This window comes from Coturnix japonica, chromosome 9 (genome assembly GCF_054131305.1).
Source record: "Coturnix japonica strain WE chromosome 9, WE-NBRP24, whole genome shotgun sequence".
Lineage (NCBI taxonomy): Eukaryota > Metazoa > Chordata > Aves > Galliformes > Phasianidae > Coturnix > Coturnix japonica.
The window spans coordinates 8,253,319-8,273,494 of NC_140671.1; the positions used below are offsets into that span (position 1 = coordinate 8,253,319).

General features: G+C 47.6%; 2 protein-coding genes across 11 annotated transcripts in view; one reads left to right on the forward strand and one right to left on the reverse strand.

Moving 5' to 3' along the window:
* SPPL3 (signal peptide peptidase like 3) overlaps nucleotides 1-9,768 on the forward strand; it is a 54,853-nt gene extending 45,085 nt beyond the window's left edge. For all 7 annotated transcript variants that reach the window (XM_085556109.1, XM_032447902.2, XM_085556107.1 and 4 more), the window contains 5 exons: nucleotides 3,960-4,066; nucleotides 5,046-5,209; nucleotides 6,449-6,648; nucleotides 7,679-7,788; nucleotides 8,463-9,768. In XM_085556109.1, coding sequence (XP_085412235.1) covers nucleotides 3,960-4,066; nucleotides 5,046-5,209; nucleotides 6,449-6,648; nucleotides 7,679-7,788; nucleotides 8,463-8,534 — 653 coding nt within the window. In that variant the 3' untranslated portion in view covers nucleotides 8,535-9,768. The remainder of the gene's footprint in view (nucleotides 1-3,959; nucleotides 4,067-5,045; nucleotides 5,210-6,448; nucleotides 6,649-7,678; nucleotides 7,789-8,462) is intronic.
* On the reverse strand, nucleotides 9,005-19,820 carry ACADS (acyl-CoA dehydrogenase short chain). Of its 4 annotated transcripts, none has more exons than XM_015877964.3 (10): nucleotides 19,747-19,820; nucleotides 19,359-19,522; nucleotides 18,243-18,392; nucleotides 17,931-18,042; nucleotides 17,386-17,537; nucleotides 16,925-17,095; nucleotides 15,658-15,795; nucleotides 15,308-15,403; nucleotides 14,900-14,956; nucleotides 9,005-9,960 (listed from the first exon to the last, which is right to left on the reverse strand). In XM_015877964.3, exons 1-10 carry the CDS (start codon nucleotides 19,796-19,798, stop codon nucleotides 9,637-9,639), a joined length of 1,416 nt encoding a protein of 471 aa, XP_015733450.1. In that variant the 5' UTR covers nucleotides 19,799-19,820; the 3' UTR covers nucleotides 9,005-9,636. The 4 variants fall into 4 exon arrangements, 2 of the variants coding, with proteins under 2 accessions (XP_015733450.1, XP_015733451.1); XR_014949176.1 differs by having other exon boundaries at nucleotides 9,679-9,960; nucleotides 14,900-14,988; XR_014949175.1 differs by lacking the exon at nucleotides 9,005-9,960 and adding an exon at nucleotides 13,072-14,276 and having other exon boundaries at nucleotides 14,900-14,988.
* Between the last annotated feature and the right edge of the window lie 356 nt (nucleotides 19,821-20,176).

The window sequence follows — 20,176 nt, forward strand, 5'->3', positions numbered from 1 at the left end:
AGGCAGTGGTTGTGAATCACAGTGGTTGTGAATCACAACATGATCTTAACAGTCCGGTTCATTTCTGCTGTGTGTTGTGCTGGGTTTTGCTTTGGGCAATCGAAGCCTTTGCTGTGAGGCAGCTGCTCGTTGTCTGTGATGGTGCTGGGATGGGTGAAGCTGGGCAGGCATCCAGCTGCAAGTGTGGATGCAAGTGTGATATTTTTTATTATTTTATTTTATTTTTGCTCCATTATTACTTTTCCCCCTTTTTCTATCCTGGCTGAACCAAATTCACAGCTTACTGTTCCCACAAAGAGCTTTTCTCCTCCCTTCTGCCTCCCAAACCTCTTGTGCTCGCTCTGCTGTTCATTTAGTCCCATGGTGAACTGATTCAGCTCACTACAATGGCAGTATACTCGCTTTTTTCCGGGCGATTTTTCTGCTGCTGTGCCTGGATGAATCACGTTGCTGTGCAGTCAGGTGTGCACTGGATTTGGCAAAAGGTAAGTGGCAACATGATGGGTCAGAGGATCGAGTGGATGTGGCAGCAGAGGGATGAAGTGGCAGCCGGGGCAGAGCGTCCACCTCGCAGCGCTGTCAGGCACTGAATTGGCTCAGGGCATCTCATGAAGTGGCGTCCTGAGGTGGTGATTGCTTGAGGGAAACAGCTGGAACAGCATTGCCTACCCCTGAAATTGCATCTTTCAGTAACACACATACATGCCCCCAGCTTTCTAGTTGCTCCTAAATGAGACAGCAGCGAGTCCTGAGCACTGGCACCTTCACTGTGAATTTTGTACATGGGTATTATGTGTCACTTGTGCTCTCTGCTGCTACTGAACCTTCCACCTGTTGCCTGGTAGGGAACACCTTGTAACGCACCGATACCACGTGGAAGAATGCAGATGGTTTGGTTTGTTTTATGCAGAGTGGCCCACCAAGGCAGTGGGGGGATTTTTGGTCTGTGGTACACGTAGTTAAATGTGGTTTCAGGTGTGAATTCTGACACAGTCAGAGAAGATTTGTCTGCACAGAGAAGCTGACAGAAGCATTTACTTGGATTTGCTATTTCTGTGAACAGTGCACTGAGATAGCAGGCATTGAGGCAGTTCACCTGCAGAGCCCTGATCAGGTGCTGAGCACTGCCTGGCTTTTATTTCTTTGTGGTTGTTAATGATGCAGTGAATTGTGTTGGTGCCATTTACCTTTGGAGTATTTCATATATTTTATTACAGAGGTTGTGCTGTACAGGTTTAGTCTCCCTTAGTTCGTTTAAATCCTTCCAGTCCTCTGTCAGCAGAAATGAAGCAGATGTGACTGTGCCTTATATTGCCTGCACCTCTGGCTGCAGGGAGGAGCAGGGTGTGCCTTGTGCAGCTCAATCTTTATGAGTATTTTAGAGTTAAGTAAAAAGGCTCCTAAGTCTAGGGATGCCTTACAGGACGGGATGAGCAGGCTGTCTTTTAAAAGCTTTCTTAAACAGAGGAAGTGTGTGGAGATGGGAAATGGGAGCGTTACCTGTAGATTTACACGGTATCCTTTGGCAGCAGTGGAGCGAACTGAGCTCAGCAGTGCTGGGAACTGCTATGGACCTTTGCTGCTGCAGCAACCAAATAGAAGCTGCTGCGTGGTGTGTGTTTATTTCTGCTTTGTAAATGCACTTGGAGAGTTCTGTAGGTACGTAATTAGGTCGCAGCTTCAGCACCTGTCTGTTTCAAAGGTCAATTGGTGGCTTATGGGTGAAGCTTAAGTCCTGCTTATTTACGTAATGAGCTGCAAAACAAATTGCACCACTGATTTCATCTGTTCTGGCTGCAGTAGTTCAGTAGAGCTAAAAAAAAAGCCACATCTGCGAGCCTAAGATTTGCTCACATGTGCAGAATAATTGTAATGTTCAGAGTATTGCTCAGAATAGCCTTATTCTGTAAGAGGTGTGTTTGCTGGGGCGTGGAATCAGCCCCTCCAGCTGACTGAATGGTGACTCCTCCAGGTAACACTGTCAGTTCAGCACTTCCAGCTGAGCTGCTGTTGGCACAGCTTTCGGTCTGTGTGTTGGTCCATCTTTCTGTCCCCTTGTCTGTCAGTTTGTCCATCTGACATTCGGACTGATGGGCTGACGGATGGATGGGAAGAATAAAGGACTGATGGACAGACAGGCCATCAGATGGCCGAGAGAGGCCGAGAGAGACAGAAGGATGGACAGAAAGAGGGATGGACTGGCAGACTGAAGGGCGAACAGAAAGACAAACTGACCATCTTCCCATCTGTCCGTCTGTCTGTCAGCGCCCATCCTTCCGTCTGTCAATCCATCCATCTTCCTGCCTTTCAGTCAGTCCCTCTGGCAGACACGTAGATGTAGAGATGGATTTGACAGATGCTGCCCTTCCATCCTTCCAGCTGTCTGTCCAACGTTCTGTCTGTCTCTCCATCCAACCATCCATCTTTCAATTTTGCTTTTCCACCCCCCTTTTAAACGCTTAGTTCACTCAGTGCAATGACAATGTGTCGCTGGGTCCCTGTGTGAGCTTCCGCAGTACAGGAACTGAGTGTGTGAATGAGAGCTGGAACTTCATGTTGGTTAAAATATTTCCACTTCTAGTTAATTATAACGTGGAAATCCTCTCCTAAACATAGGCCAGCCTGAGCTATTATTAGCATTGGCTTTGGAGAAATCTCTTTGATTTAAGGCAGCCTGTTCCTTTTGTATTTCTCTCCTGCCGGAGGATGTCTGTAACTGAAGGCTGTACTGAATTACTGAACGCTCTGCTTTGACTCCCTGCTTTGCTGTGTCAGATTCTTCAAACATCAATAATTGATGTGCTATAATAAGTTGTGATAATGCAGCATGGTTTAGGAGACTTGTTTTTTAATCTCAGTAGCCTCATCACTTCATAAAGCTGGCAGCCTGTGCTGCTTCGGGCTGCGTGGAGGTGACGAGGTGGGCCTGGCAGGCTGGGCATTGCGTGCAGCTGTGCTGGGAGCTGCTCCAAGGCTTTGGCTCTTGAATCGGTGCTAAATTGTCTCTATGGAAGGTCTCTGTATCTTCTGGATGAAATGCAACTGTAATGGAGTTTTCTGATTCTGTAATGGTAGCGTGAGAATTAGAATGTTAACTTGTGAACTGTGGCCTGATGGAGGTGCTGTGCTGGTGAGCGTATGCTGACAGAATACACAGGGGGTTGGATTTGTAACTGCAGAGGAAGGGTTCCCCCCACCTGCCCTTTCATGCGTGTCACGTTTCAGGTTTAATTTTGCATTGCACATCCTTAATCCTGAAACAGAACTGCCAGCTCTGAGCTTGCAGCGTCAGTCAGTGCAGTTTGGTGTGTCTGAAAGCTCACCACCCTTGGGAGAGGACTTGCCCTTGTCTTCCCATTGACAGGCAGGCTTTCACACAGATGTGTCCTACTGGGAAATCCCTGTACTTCTATACAGCAGGAGCTCAGAGCTGATTTGGGGCAGTCTTGTGCAATCTTGTTCACGTAGCAGATTGGGTTGAGTGCTTCTCAGTCGCACTGTGTGACATTTGCATGTTGATTTCTGGAGTTGTTTCCCGTTGGGGGCACTGAGGGTTGAAAACTGTGATGTTGTTTCTAACTGGACAGTAACTGTTTGTAACTGGACAGTTTGTGTCTTGTGGGGGAGATGGTCTCTAGGACTGATCACAAGAACGTTGGTTTGTGGTGGACAGCGGTAGTTCTGTTTCTATGGGGACACATTTGCAGATGGATGTGATCCTCTTGAATGGATTTTGTCTTCTCTCGACTTCCAAGAATCAGTATCTGGAAATGTGAGAAATCCATGTGGTGCGTGCAGTGCTGCACAGGTGCAAACAGAACAAACAGGAGCCTCTTCCGAGTGTGTTTTTTTGCTGGGGGGGGAGAGGGGGAGTGTTGGTTTCTTTTTTTGTTGTTACTTGTTTGGTTTGGGGTTTGTTTTTATTTGTAATGCACTAATGATGTACTTGCATTTTGCAGCTCTGGCTATGGGCCTGTGTGTTGCAATGATAGCCTTTGTCCGGCTGCCGAGCCTGAAGGTTTCCTGCTTGCTGCTCTCTGGGTTACTAATTTATGATGTCTTTTGGGTAAGTGCTTTGTTTTGTTCTGCTTAAACTGTTTTTATCGTTCGGATTTGTAATTGGCCTTGCACTGTCTTCACGTGAAACGTGCTCGTATGAAGCCGATGAGCTTCACTGCTCTCTTCTGAAAACTTGAAAGTCTTCAGTGGAACACGTTATAATTTCCTCACTAATCAGTTCACAAAAGCAGAAACATTATTGGAATACTTCAGCTTTGGCAGATTCTAAGAAAAAGCGGGACCTTCAGTTCTGAAGGCTTGGCTGAGGATCAGAACAAGCAGTTCCAAGTGAATGTGAAGCCTTATCCACACTTGCACGGTGCTGTGTGCCAACTTAAGCCTAGCAGTGGGATCCTCAGGACAGGAATGCAAACTGATTTATAGCCAGTAAAGCTGGCATAAAATCTTACAGCACTTTTGCAAGAGACCTGACAATAAATTTGGTAATACTGAAAGCATTTAGATCTACCTTTGCGTAGCAGCAGGCGCTGACTGAGGAGGCCATTGCTGACAGCTCTGGCAGTGAAATCAGTCTTGCAGTGTGTGAGCTGCAGTGTGAGAGCCTATTAGATATAAGCATTGCATCACCCAGGCTGAGCACTGTGCTCACCTCTTCTCTGCTTTCAAGCTTGCTTCTATTGGGTGCCTTAGTACCATCCTCCTCTTGGTGCTCATTGTTCAGATAATGTAGAGCCCATTGGCCAGTATCTTGATATCAGAAAGTATTTTCCAGTTATTCCTGAGGAGTAATAGTGTAAAAAAACCTAAAATAGTGTTAAAAAAAAAAAAAAAACAGAAAGAAAAGCAATGGCACTTTCTAAAATACGTTCTGCACTTTGTTACCGTATCTACAATGTTATGCCTATGGGAATGGGAACAGAAATCTTCTGTTGAATAGATGAAAAAGAAAGAAGGGGGAAAAAGAGCTGCTTTAAGCTGCTGTATAATTACAGTGTGTCACTTCTAAGGGTTTTCTTGCTCTGTAGGTCTTTTTTTCTGCATACATCTTTAACAGCAACGTGATGGTGAAAGTGGCCACACAACCTGCTGATAATCCCCTTGATGTTCTGTCCCGGAAGCTTCACCTGGGACCAAACGTGGGTAGAGACGTTCCCCGTCTGTCGCTGCCCGGTAAACTTGTATTTCCAAGGTAAATTTGGCAATTCTTTCATGGTACTATGGCAGAAAAGCTTCCCTCAGCATTATATTAGCACCAATTCTTTTTTCTGCTAATTCTATTGGAAAACACCGGCTTGGTTTCCTATCCAGTCAATCCCTGTTTGTGATAACAGTGTCTGCAGTAGTTTTAAGGATTTGGTGCTTCCTGTTTGCTGTCTCATACATGCAGAAATGATCCTAAGTTATGTCCCGGCCTGTTCAGAACAGGATACACTTTGTGATGTGAGTTCTGCAGTGTAATAACTCCTGCTGTAGTTTGTGAACTCATGCTTAAAACCAAGAAGAGCGTGGGTTTATTCTAAGAGTAGTTTCAAGTACTGCATAACTGCAGGTAATTGGGAAGGGAGTGAGAGACTGGGATGGGCAATGACGACTTACTGGTGGAGGGAGATCGTTGCACGTCTCTCAACTGCTGGAGATCTTTGATGTTCAGGGTTTTGAGCCAGCTACACACGAGCCTGTGAGCGCTTCAGAAGCCGTGTAGTACATTGGCTGATCATTATTCTGTTCCTCTTCTGATGCTGGAGTGCTGAAATGGCGGAGATTAGGGATGATTATATGCAATGAAAATTGTTTTGTTTATTCCACCATAAACTTATTTGGCATTGTTTTCAGAGGAGGGTCTTGTGCTTATGATAAGGGCAGATTTCAGTCTTTAATCTGCTTAGCAGTTGGCTCTTTCCTAGGAATCCAACAGAAGTACAGTTTTATCTGCATTGTGTCTGAATTAAGCCAAAGATCTGAAAAGGCCATAAACCCATTTATTGTTTTACATGAGAGGTGATTTATCTACACTGGACTGAAGACAAAATGTTTGATAATCAAAGTGGGAATCAAATGGTTGGTAGAACTGTCAGCTGGTACCAGCCCCTGTTGGTGGGTTGGAGGGAGGCGACTGAAGAACTGAGTTGTTGGATCTGTTTCATTGAGTGACTTCCAGCAGAGCAGCCTAAACCCTGTGAGTAGGAATGGCTGCTTTGGAGCAACGTGTTACAGTGTCTAAATGAGAACATTTAAAACTGAGCCGAAATGGTGATGAAGTCGCTAAGGAAAGTCTTTAGTGGCTGGTATTTATGTAGTAGGTTCTACTACATAAAAGTTTGCCAGTATGAGCAGGGCATGTGCAAAGTGAAGCTCAGAAACAAAGTGGAGGGGTCTGGAGCTTGTTACCTTGTGTAAGGTTGCAAACCCAGTTTCAATTGCTCTGCAGTTCCACGGGCAGCCATTTCTCTATGCTGGGGATCGGAGATATTGTCATGCCAGGTCTTCTGCTCTGCTTCGTCCTGCGCTACGATAACTACAAAAAACAAGCCAACAGCGATTCCTGTGGTGCCCCAGGACCAGGGAACATCTCTGGGCGTATGCAGAAGGTCTCCTACTTTCACTGCACACTAATTGGATATTTTGTAGGTGAGTAATTGGTTTAATATGGGTAGCTGCTTAGTGAGCAAGAGTGGGTTTAGTAGGTTTAAAAGACGATGAAACAAAGTATAAGGAGGCCTTGGGAGACAGCTTGGTGATGTTGTTTTTGAGTTCTCCTTCCTTGATTTTTATCAGCATGATGAAGGGAGAAAAGCCCTTCCTGACTTCGCAGTATTTTTTGTGTGGATTTTATGTTGAGGATTATCAGCACCTTTCTGTGAGGAACTTCTTGTACCGTGCTTTACAAGTGCAGAAGCTGCTCTAGATCATAACCTGGGCAAGGCAGAAAAAACACGGGAGTTTTTAGATGGGTTATGCTGTGAAAGAGTACATCTAGATAAGATAGTTGCAGCATTTTTGTCTTCTAGTGTTAACCATTATGATCCCATAACAACTCAGTAAGTGTGGAAAACCATGAATAGTTGCAGCTGGATGCCACCTGTGATGTGAAGTAGCTGTCCCCCTCCTCGCTAACGAGGACTATTGCTTTCTCTGAGGTCAGGACGTGTGTGTGTGTGTGTCCAGATCAACTCAGCCTTTACCAGATGCGATGGGGAGATCAGTTCTATTCCAGTTGTGTTCCCTGCTCACCCACCCCCTCGGCTCTCCCCCGTGTTCCTCTTGGGCACATCTCCAGGAGAAGCATTCCTGGTGTGAACAATCCTTCCTCCCAGCCCCTCGTTTCTCAGGCTGGGGGCCTCAGACTGATGGTCTCAAGACGTACCAGCACTGAGCAGCACATAAAGCAGTTCAGTGTGGTGCACTCAGTTTCCTCTCCTTTGCTTTTTGTTATTATTTTTGTTTGTATTATTATTAGCTTAGTCTTTGATGTTTAAAACTGAAGTGAGGTGCTCAGCACAGCCTAATATTAAAATAGAATAACTACTTCTTATTTTATAACTATTCAGGGAAAGCAAAGCACAGATAAATAGATTTTTTTCCATAGCACCTGTGGATGAAAAGCTGTAGAATATCCGTATGCTGTTTAAAGTTGTTTAGTCACTTATTTCTTTTACAGGCCTATTAACTGCAACAGTAGCCTCTCGTATTCACCGGGCGGCCCAGCCTGCCCTCCTGTATTTGGTACCTTTTACCTTATTGCCGCTCCTCACCATGGCATATTTAAAGGTAAGACAGGATTATTGCTCAGCTGGCAGTGAGGTTGGTGCTCCAGCACTGGGCAGCAGGTACAGGGGATTCATGTCCACCCCTTGCCAACGGCTGTGGCCAAGAACTGATGCACTGCTGCTCCTGTGGGGAATTCTCACTTTGGAGCACTGAGTTAACTGAGAGACGTACACTTAAACTAGAAAACAATGTGTGCACACAAGGTATCAGTAAATATAAACTAAACAAACTCCGAAGTGTTAAGAGCTGTCTTAATTAAATAACAGAGTTTGCCCTCCCCCAGCTGGCCGTGAAAGAAAATATTTGTTCAGAGGCTGAACAGAGAGAGGAGAGGCAGGTCTGGCCGTATTTCCAGGCATCTGTTCTGAACTGGAATTTTAAAACGTTCTCTTTACTGTTCTGGGGTTGCTGTTGAAATGTGCATCCAGCAATGCAGAGAACGGAGCCTGAGAAAGGGCAGAATTTTCCACCCCCATCAACATTTGAGGTAGGTCTGCCTCAAAGGAGCCGTTTTGGCCTGATGGTGGAAAGGAAGGATGTATTTTAATGTCTGAGTTATAATCTGCAGAGCAGGTGAAGTTTTGCCTGTGTTTGTACCACTGTTCTAAAGTCTGAATTGTAAATGGGCTTTGCAGTTTCTAAGCGTACTCTCCTGCTGCTGTTTTACTGCCCAGGGCGATCTACGTCGCATGTGGTCTGAGCCTTTCCACTCCAAGTCCAGCAGCTCCCGTTTCCTGGAAGTATGATGGAACAGATAGTGACCTGAACTTCTGCCTTGGTCCTTTTCACTTTAACTTGTGGCTTTGTCATCTCCTGAAGCTGGACTGGCTGCCAGGTATTGGGAAGGTACCGACTGCGGGACTTGTATGAAAGAATTGAAAGGAGGGGAAGGAAAAGAGCTGAGGTTCTGGAGCTCCGTCTGGTCGCCCCGCAGATGTGGAACTGGGGACCCTTTGTGCAACTGCAGCCACTTTCCTCTTTTCCTCACTCTGACGGATTAGTAGCAGACTGGTACCTACGTGAGTGAGGAAGAGACAGACTGGAAACTGAAAACGGCTTGAAGTCGTTCAAAAACTTGTGAACACTAAGAGAAAAAAAACAGTTAGGCAAACTGAAGCTTCTTCGGCAAACCCTCACAAACGTTGGGACCAGTTTCCTGTCGGACTTCAGTTTTGAAAAGAACTGAGACAGAAGCTCTTCTGTCACAATATTGGGGTTTTTTGGTTTCGTTTTGTTTTTTATTAAATATTTCCTGTGGTGTGAGGTTACTTATTAAATCCACAGACATTGAGTGACTTCTTGCAGTATACACATAAAAATTTGTTGTAACAAGTTACATTTCCACGCGGATGTCATGTTGCAGTGAAAAAGGGCACGATTTTTATACATATATATATACACACACATATAGATATATATATGAATAAATAAAGAGGAAAACCTGCTAAGATCATGCTGTGTAGCAGACAGGGGCTTGCTGTAATTTTTAGCATGTAGAGCAGTTTACTCTGGCTTTCTTGTATATGAATCTACAACGAGCTGCTGTTTTTTCTCCCCCCTCCTGAAACCGAACCTGCAGTTTCAAGACAGATGTAGTGTTTGTACGACTGTGCTCATGGACTCCAGGGGACATTTGATTTTGATCAATGTAGCAAACTAGGAAAGAACGATGCAACCTGACCCTGTTTGTTGGGGGGGGATGGGAAGGGTGTCTTTTTTTTTTTTTTTTTTTGGTCTTTTCTTCTTTTTTACAAAGAGCTCCCTTGCAGGTTTTTAGTAGTTCCTTCCTGACCCGGTGCATGTATTATAGCAGCAGTTGTCTTTGTGCTTTCTGATCATAGTAATGTATCACTTGTAAATACATTTTTTTCTATTTTCTATTTTTTTGTATTGTTTTGCATTCTGTTTCATTTGTGTGCTGTATTTTTCCATTCCCCCAGCCCTTAAAGGAGAAAAAAAAAAAAAAAGGAAAAAAGCAAACTGTCCTTTCCTGTTGTTCTGGTCAGTCTGTGCGTTGGCGCTCTGTGCCTCTGCCTGGTGGAGATGTTCTGGTGGCTGCTTTTCTCCAACCAGCAGTTCTGGTTCTGTTGTCTCATTGCCTGGAAGGCGACCCTGAGCTAACCAGGACGTTCGTTCATTGAGCCTCGTTAGCCTGGTGCCAAGACCTGTGAGCTGACGGGAGGAAAGCAGGAATGTTTCAGACTGAGGTCTGACCGAGCCCAGCCTGTGAGGTGGTGCTTGATGAGACAGGTAAGGAAGTTTCGGTGAAATGTCTGATCCTTTCTGCTTTGATGGTTATTACAAGAGCAACATTTCTGTCTGGCCACGCTTAACAAAGCATCTGTCTGTCCTGTTTTTAATTAAGTTACTCTGTACTCCTCAGCAGGTCTGTCCGAGTTTGCAGGCCGTGGTGCTGCAGTGACTGAGCGGCCTCTGGATGGGCTGTAGTGGATGTGACACAGGTAAAACATGGGGACACTGACAAGCAGCACAGCAGCCCAGGGCTGGGGGTGGTCCCAAGATTGGGTGGGTGGGAAGCAGGAGGCACACTGATTATTTCCCCCCATTCTTTCACTTGGTTAAAAGCATTCTCTGTCATGTCCCTGCAGTGCTCGCTGTCATTGTCAGATGACTGTCACTTTTGGAATAAATGTTTTTAAATTAAAATCTGCATCTACTGCAGGTATTACACCCCAGGCCTGCAGTCGGCTTGGGACAGTGGGACGTTAAGCGGTAGCTGAAAACTTAAAAGAATAAAAATATGATGAGTGTATTCAGAGAGAAAAAGGACTCTTGATTTTAATGCCCAGGGTACTGAAGCAGCAGCATGTATCTCTAGATCCAGTCTGCTGGAGCCCTACCTGCTGAGTCCCTCCATCCACACGATAGTAATGCACATCCCAAGTGCTCTCAGTTTCTTGGGAGCGCCCTCCTGCCTTTAGAACTAAAATAAAAGATCTTCCCCTGGTTTTGTAGTGGCATTTCTGGTCTGTGTCAGGAAATGACGGCCTGCCCTTCCAGGTGGAAGCCTGCAGCTGCCAGATGAGCAAGGCTGAACCCAAAGGGGTTTGCAGTGTTTCAATGGCAGCCACTGACAAGAGGATTTTGGTGCTTTAACGGAGCGGCCCAATGGGAGCAGCCTGTGACAGGTCAGCTCATGTGCTGCAGTTCCCATGGTTGGCAGGCAGAAGCTGTTGGTGGAGGTTAGAGGAGTCAGCAGAGCAAGGAGGAAACGTGCGGACCATGGGGACTGGCTTCCTCATCTTAGGATTGACCTCGTTAAGGGAGAAATGGCTGCAGAAATCCCAGGTATTCTTTTTATAATGTTACTCCACATTACTGTCATGTTTCTTCAGGGTTCAGTGAGGGCTGCCCAGGAACCCCTGCAGCAGAGAGCAGTGCAGATGTGCTGCCACTGTATGGCCAGGCCTCCTGCACTGGAAACTGATGAATTTTTAACCTCCAGCTGAAAACTCCCAATGTTTCCTCTGCTTCATTCCCTGCAGTCCATTTGTAACCTATTTAATGTATGTTCAGTGGATTGTGGGCAAAAGTGTCCTTGGAAATTGCGGCTGTGCCTTTCTTCCTCCCCCCACATAAGCTGCATGAGCTGGTTTTCTCATCTTGGTGGCTTAGTTTATGAACTGATAAACTTTTGGTTTCAACCTGAAGCTGAGCTTTTGCTGAAAAGAGCATGGCCCCACACTCACAATGCCGGGTTAGTGCTCTGGCTGCAGGTGGACCTTGCTGGGAGCTCCGTGTAACGCTGCAGAACCTGACTGTGTTTTGCTCTTTCAGCAGTTTTTTTCCCCCTGTAACAGCCCTGAGGAGCAGACACATGTGCATTAAAGCTGAAATTATCTCAGAGAACAGCAGAATGGAACAGGATCTCTGTATATTGCTCAGTGGAAAGCCAGCTCTTTGCTCTGGGAGCTCTGTGGAGGATTTTGTGTCTAACTGTGCTGTTTACCCTAAAACACTGCTGAGGACAGTGCTGTGAGCCAGGTTACCTGTACCTGCCTGAACCTGTGGCAGCAAGGTATGCAAAGAGCTTTTGTCTGTAACAGTCTTTGCACCCTTAAAGCATGGCTGTTTTTTGTGGGGTTATTTGTAGTTAATAACAAAAGGGAACTCTTACAGGCTTGTAAAACATTCCGAGGCTCTTGTACGTTGATGTCATGCTGTATCTAGAGCAGTGGCTTTTGACCAGCTCCACCCTTTCTGTAATTTGGTGATACACAGTGATTGCAGACTGTGACAGAGGTGTATTGAGAAATCGGCACCAAATATGCACTTAATGTCAGCCAGGTCAGCTGCTCTACTGCTGTCAGCTGGCAGGAAGCTTGTTAACAAGGCACGCAGCGTGCTGCTATCCAGGAGTTCCAAAGGCAAGTTGTCACAGGTATGAAACAGGGCTCCCCATGGGCAGGCAATTGCTTGATGCTGCCTGTTGTGATCTCAGCAAAAGGTCCACATGGGATTCTGGTGTATCTCATCTGTAGTTGATTGCAGTGTGCTCTGTCAGCTGAGATGTTCACAGCTACTCTCCCACTTCAGTCTTCCACTATGAGGGCACAGGGGCAATTTCACTCAGCAATCATTTAGTGTTGCTCATTGAAGGAGTTATCATGATAAAGAAGTGCAAGCTGAAAGCAGGTGTGAGAGAAGAAGCTTGATGAAGCAAGGGAACACAGTGCACGTGTGGCCTAACAGTGACTGCTTGTTCTGGTGCATTGGTGATCCAGTAAAGACGAGCACTGAACAGTAACGCTGTGCTCCTCACTTCCTTGCCATGAGCAGTGACTGGGCCTAAGGTGCCTGCTCAGCTGAGTAGCTGTGAGGAGAAAAACAACCCTGTGTAAAATCAACTCACTTCCTCCTATAGAGTCATTAAATGAGTCTTTAAAAAAATAATTGAAGCAGTGATACAAGTAGAAATTGAGTTACAAGAGTGTGTCTTACACCTAGAAGGCTTTCATTTACAACACATTTGCAGTCACTGGAATGGTTTTCCAGAAGACCAACTTATCTCACTGCCTGGCTGTGCCAGATTATGACAGCAGCAAAGAAATTCAAACTCTGTCCCAACATGCAAGTGATCTGCAAAGGGACTATTTGTATTCCTGGTACATCTGCTGCACTAGCAATCACCCAGCACACTACAAAGCGTCGGCACAACCGGTGTATGCAGGGTAAGGGGGTTTGTGCTTCTCTGTCTTGGGACTGAAGAAACTATTCCAAATTGTCGTATTTGAATTTAAAGAAAAGGGGGAGGGATGGTACTTTATTCAAGTTTTTAAAATCAGGTTTTATTTATCTTCTGTTCTCTTTTATGTAATAAGATCTTGCTGTTTTCTTGGCACATAAATTCAGTAACACTGCAGGAAAATAACCATTTACAACTGGTGTACTCAGTGTCTGGACAAGGGCCGTGCACATTGTTGTCTCAATCCTGTCCATCTTTCCCTGAGTTTAGAGCTGTTCTTTTGGCTGTTTAATCTTTGTACAGTTAATTGATTGCTGAAGGTAACTGATGGAGGATGTGCGTTACTGTTCATCTTCCTGGTAAGGTTTTTGATATCATCTGTTCATTTCTTAGTTGCCCAAAAATGCACAGAGATCAAAACCTGTTACTGTCCTGTTGGATACTTGTTGGTACAGTAAATGCAGTCTGTGGAACTTCTCTTTGCTTTTACAGCTCCATCCATGAGGGGCTCACACTATGAAAGCTACTGGGTTGTTTTTACATCCATGTACACAGCAACCACAGCCTGAGAGCCTTTTGTGTGTAGGAAGTGCCTGCGTCCTCCTTTCTGGCTCCTCTCCTGCTCGAGGTGGGGGACAGTGCACTGCTGCAGCAGGTCTCAGTACAGCCTGCACTGAACAGGGAGCTCACCTCAGCTGCATCCCTGAACTTCAGGAGCTGAGAAGCGTAGCAGTGAAACCAGCAGCCTGGGAAGAGTGCACAGGTGTCACATCTCTAATGCTGGCACTGCTTATCACACTGCTCATTGCAAGGCTTTGCCAAAGGAAATACTGCAAGATGCACAAGGAGTGCGGCTGAACAGCACAGTGACCCTGTGCTGCTGGAACAAAACAACACACAATGGTAGGAGATTTAGGAGAAGCAGCCATGAGCTGCTTCCTCTCTCCTGCACTCATAGCCGTTTGCTTACAAACTTGGATAGGGCCTTCTATGCACCATACTTCACCCAGAGAAGAATCAGCACATGTTAAGGTCAGTTACTCATCAGTGAGGAAAACTTCCATCATGATCCTCAGCGCCTGGATGGCTGTTAGGAGGCACTTAGGGCAGTAACTTGCTTTAAGGTTCTTCAGCTACGGTATGCCTTCAGCAGTTGACCTGCTATCACCAGTCTTTGGATCTCACTGGTCCCCTCGTAGATCTCAGTGATACGAGCATCACGGTAATGACGTTCTGCTGGCATCTCTGTCACATAGCCCATGCCACCCAAGATCTGGATGGCCTGAAACAAAGGTAGGGGGTTACAATAGATGCAGGGCCACAGAACTTATTTTCCACAGACAGCTGAAAAGGAACTAATCTCACTGCGTGCATACCTGGAGGAAGCATGGGGCTGACTGACACTTGCAATCAGAGAAATACACATAATTAGAAGTAGTGTAACATTAACACTGACATCCCAGACAGCAAATGAACCACTCCAGTGGTACTTGTTAGTTGTTCCATATTCAACTAAGCCACGTTTAAGGGCAGGGAAAAAATAAATGCAGACACCCCAGGTATTGCTCTATCTCCTCACTGTACATCAAACTTACTGCTGACTGAGTTGGGTGCAGCTCAGTTCCCACAAAAAGCACCGATCCAGTTAAAATGCTGATGCTCTGGCCAGCATCAATCATAATTAATAACACAGCATCACATGCCTGCATAACACTGAATCCAAAGAGGTGGCCAGCTTCATGTGCCTTTGTTAAAAATAAAAACAATGTATGCATGTATGCTCTAGTAAAGACTAAATTTCATCCCATCTTTGTGTAGGTACTTGGCTTGTTGTGTGTGAGAGGTGGAACACAAACTGCCTTTCAGCATGCTGTGCAGCTGAGAGTTGCCATCTGTAGTAGTTACCTGATGAGAGATGCTTGTTGCAGCTTCTGATGCAGCCAGCTTGGCCATTGCCGCTTCCTTTGGGAAGGAAAACATCACTGAGGATGCAGCTATCACAGAAAAAGGAAAGCCCCAATTGCAACAGGAGTCTGACAGTCTGCAGACCAACTGTGCAGAAAAGACAGGCCAGGTCACTGGCACCAGCTCTCAGCACCCAGCCCCTCTTGCCTTGCATAAAAAAAAGCAGGGCCCAGCTCCAAAGATGGAGCTGATGGCAGACAGCAGTGTGCAGTAACTGCTGATACTGGGCCACTGACAGCACTGGGCTGGGCAGGACTGAATGCAGCCATGCAGCACACCACACCATTTTCTTGCCTCAAGCCCGTCCCCAGAGCTGTCACTACTGGACAAATGCAAAGCTAGAAATACCTTTGTGAAGGGCTTCCCATTGTCCTTCAGCATAGCAGCTCTCCAGGTCAGTAAGCGCGCACTCTCTAATGCCACAGCCATGTCTGCTAACTTAAACTGCAACGACAAACAGTGCCTTTGTCTGAGGCAGCTCTGCCTACAGGAGGACACAGCAGTCTCACACCTCTGAGACCAACAGTACTAGAAAAGGAGCACCTCCATCTCAACAGTCTGTTTGAAAATGTAAACACTGACCTTGTTTATCCCAGACAGCACCAAGTACGCTGTGTTCCTGAAGCCAAGTACAAGTGTCTGTATGAAGTTTCCACCAACAACAGCACTACCTGCTGGTGACCCATCCTGGCTCATACCTGAATTGCCTGCAGCTTTGTGATGGGTGACCCAAACGCCATTCTCTTTTCAGCATAATCCACAGCACAGTCCAGAGCTGCCTGAGCTATTCCCAGAGCCTGAGAGGCGATGCCAATCCTTCCTGCATCCAGAGTTTGCTGAGAAAGACAAAATAGTGTTAATTCAAGTCACACTTGATCAAAAGTGTACACGCATTTCCACTCCTGCTAGGAACTTGCTGTGGCCTCAGTAGCTTCTCAGAGACCTCCCTGCTCCAACCTACATTATGCAGGAATAAAGAGCTGCAGAATAGACTGGATACTGCAAAGAACAGATAGAAGAACAGGTGCAAGAGGCAGAAAGGGGAGACAGTGCTGCCTCTTACCCAGGGGGAAGGCAGGAGGAGGGGAGCAAAACAATGGAAACAGCAGAACAAAAAGCATCTGCTCTGGATGGGGCTGGAACAACCCCTGCAGCTGGTGCCATGGCTCACCATGCAGCTGCTTATTTTAGATGGAAAAAAAAAAAAAAAAAAGAAAAAGAAGAAAGCTTTTCCTCTTTACTCCCCCCCCCATCAGTACACACAATAAAGCAAATATTTTTCATTATGACTGGTGAACTGGGTCAGTAACTTGACTTGCCCTTTAGGTTTTGAGTGCTTCCCTGGCTCACTCTGTACACAGGTAGAATTTGTGGCACAGTGAAAAAAAGACTTCTTAATCCTAAGCTGAGGGTCCCTAAAAAGGGATCAGTGACTGGAGAGTTCTTCCAGCTTTGGAGCTCAGCCCTTCTCAAAACACCAAGCCAACAAATGGTGTTTTTCCCCAGTGGAGAGTGTGCCATTGCAGGGAATAAGCTGACAGGGGCCTGGCTTCTGGTCAGAAGTCACACACAGCTGTTATCTCTGACTTCTTCCACTTCTTTCAGACATGATGAACACACTCTGTGCATGCAGGACAACTATCCTCAGCCAGAGTATTTAGGGAAAATGTAATATTTCTTCCTCCCCTGCTTTTTTAAAGGTACAAAATGGAAGAACAGAACTTGGGTAGATGAGAAAAACTAAATTACCTCTGCTCACACTGTGCCTCAGCAGCACTCCTTAACCAGAGCACTGCCACATTGAGCCTACAAAAAAAGCACTGCCCAGGATCTATCATCCATCCATGGTTTACCAAGCTCTGTAGCAGCTCTCACCAAAGTTACCCTAAATCAGAAAATAGTTTTGAAAATGGCCAGCTTGGGAACTACTCCTTTATACAAACGCACCTCTGATCCACCTCTTACCATGGCAATTTTGAAGCCCATTCCTAGCTGCCCCAGCAGGTTGGCCTTGGGTATCCGACAGTCCTCAAATATCAGGTTGGCCGTGGAAGAGGCTCGGATGCCCAGCTTGTCTTCTTTCTTCCCCAGGGACAGCCCCGCAGTTGGCATAGGAACAAGGAATGCACTAATGCCCTGCAAGATGACCCAGTCTTAGGATTGGTGGTGACTTCCCCCTTACCTGGGTGTCAACAGGCTTCCTTCCAATTTATTTATTTTTTTTTTTCCCTCACAGGAGACGTGTGTCCAGTAACCAGAAGAAAGGGAAGGCACAAGGAACAACAAAGCTGGCACAAATCAAACCCCTCCTCCCCACCGTGCAACATCTGCACAGCTCCAAATACTCTACATGGTTCTTAGAACCCTTTCAGAATGATTCTCCCTTCACTTCCAGCCCTTTTTCCCAAGTGACCCACTGAACACACCTTGTGCTTCAGGGATTTATCTGTAGTGGCAAACACCACGGCGGCCGAGGCATCCCAGGCGTTGGTGATCCAGGCCTTGGTGCCATTCAGCACCCACTCGTCACCATCCAGACGTGCCACTGTGGATGCCGCACCTGCATCGCTGCCATTCCCTAAGCAAGGCAAAAAACATTCAGGCAATCAGTGGCAGTGAACAGTGCAAAACCTCCACCTGCCCACACCCTGCTGCCAGCTCACAGCACCTCCTGTATCTACAGTAGTGTCATCCCTGTCCATCCCATAGGGGACCCAAACAGAAAGGGGAAAGGCCAGTGTGTCTAAGATGCATCCATCTCTAAGGCTTTGATCACATAACAGGGATGAAATTTTCAGCACAGACCATGGGATGGCAGTTAGTGAGCACCTCGGGCACTGCAGACTTCATTTGAATGGGATTGCTATAACCCACCTTTCTGTAAACTGTTAACTATGTGACAGACCTAGGATCCACTCTAAATCTGATTAAGGAAGTTACCCTGCAGCAGGAATACTAACAGTCACATTACCTGGTTCACTAAGAGCAAAACATCCTATTTTGTCCCCGCTGGTGAAGGGAGAAATCCATTTGTGCTTCTGTTCCTCAGAACCAAACTTGAGTATTGGCCCTAAATACAGAGACTTTAAGAATTGAGAGCTGAGTTAGCACCTCCTCAAGGTACAAGCAATCAATTAACTCCCAGAATGTCAGTGCTCTCCAGCATAGCATAATTCACAACAGGAATGGAGCCCATTTTTCACATCCACCCCTCTCCAACAGCCACCCTGGTGTCAGACTCAGCCCCATGCCTGTCCCTCACACACAGCCTTGAGACACTTACATTATTGACGCTGGCAATGACGCCTGTGGATGCACAGCCCCTGCTGATCTCCTCCAAAGCTATGGAATAGGCCAGGTAGTCGAGGCCCGCTCCTTTGAACTGCTCTGGCACTTCCACAGCCAGCAGCCCCAGGCTACCCAACTTCTTCACCTGCGTGTGGGGAACAGAGAAGTGAGATTCTGCACCAGCAAATACATGCAGGCACACAAAGTCAGGTCACAGCAGGCTACACGCCTGTAGTGAAACTCCTTCTGAAATGGGAATCTGGCTGCACAGACTGCTAAGTGTGGCTAAATGACTTCACTGAGAGCTACTACATGGTCACTGCTGGTCTGGATGAGCTCTTGCTCATTTCAAGAGCTGTCTTGAGGGGAAATGATTTAAAACTGGAAAAGACTAGATTTAAACTAGATAGTAGGATGAAATTCTTTACTGTGAGGATAGTGAGACACTGGAGCAGTGAGGCTGTGGATTCCCTGCCCTGGAAGCACTCAAGGCTGGATGGGGCTGTGAGCAACCCGGTCTGGTGGGAGGTGTCCCTGCCTACAGCAGGGGGTGGAACTGAACGATCTTAAAGGTCCCTTCCAATCCAAACCATTCTGTGAATCTATAATGTTAATAAATACTGTACACACTTCCAATTTTCTCGAACAAATTCAGATTTCTTGTACACTTATGAGTGAATTCACCCGCTCAACATGTCACTAACTTGCTGTGCTGATTTCCATATGAGGAGTTGGAGGTTTATGTGGAATAGACCGTATATAACAGACACAGCACCCATCAGATGCTTTCTATCTCCTCCCTCCTGTCCGTTCTGCTTCCACAGAGAAGCTGCTCAGAGAACTGACAATTCACTGGTGCTAAATGCTGGAGAATCACGACCAGCCGCGGAGCTCAGGTCACACATGAACCTTTCCATGCTCAGAGAACTCTCCCAGCAGACCCAAAGCTCAGCCACAGGATGAAACCTACGGCACGTTCCTCGGTACGGAGGTCACAGGATGCTCCGTGCCCCAACGGCCCACGAGCAGCTTCGTGCAGCGGGCACGGCTCGAAAGGCGCCCGCTTCCCAACCATGGCAGCGCCGGGGGCAGCGGGGCGGGGAGCGCGCACCTGCTCAGCCGGGAAGCGGTGCTCCCTGTCCAGCTGAGCCGCCAGCGGCATCAGCTCCTTCTCGGCGAAGTCCCGGCACGTCTGGCGCAGCATCTGGTGCGTCTCGGGCAGCTCCACACTCTGATACACCGTGTGCAGGCGGCGGACGGGCCGCAGGGCTCGTGCTGGGGGCGGGCAGAGCCGTGAGGGGCCGCGCGTCCCTTCACCCCCCCCAACCACCACAGCCCCGGCACCGCGCCGACACGGGACGCGGCCTCAGGCCCTGAAGGGCACCGGGACGTCACAGCCCGCCCTCCCGCTCGGACCGCGGTCGCTCCCGACCCCCACGCGCAGCCCCCGGCTCCTCCCGGCAGCCGCGGCGGAACGAGGCCGGGCCCCGCGCCCTCACCAACGGGCAGCGCCGCGCCGGGCCTCACTAACCACCACCACAACGCCGCCATGGCCGCAACCAACTGCAGCACTGCGCATGCGCAACTCAGCAGGGCGGGAACAGCGCGAGCCCCGCCCCTCCATGTCCCGGCCCCGCCCCCACCGGCCGCCATGGAGCAACGGGCGCCTTTATTCCGCCACGCGCTACAGACACCGCGCGGCTGCAGTTCGCGTCGCCTCCTGCAGGGGGCGCTGCTGAGTAGCGCGCACACACACACTGCGGCGCTACGGGCGGCAGCGCGGACGGAGACACCGCTCGGAGCTGCCGCAGGACGAGGCCGAATGGCCGAGAGCAGCCGCAGCGTGTGGGGCCGTAGGACGGCTGAGAGCGCCGGGACGTGGAGGGGTCACAGCCCGACCAGAGCAGCGCTGCAGTGTGTGTGTGTGGG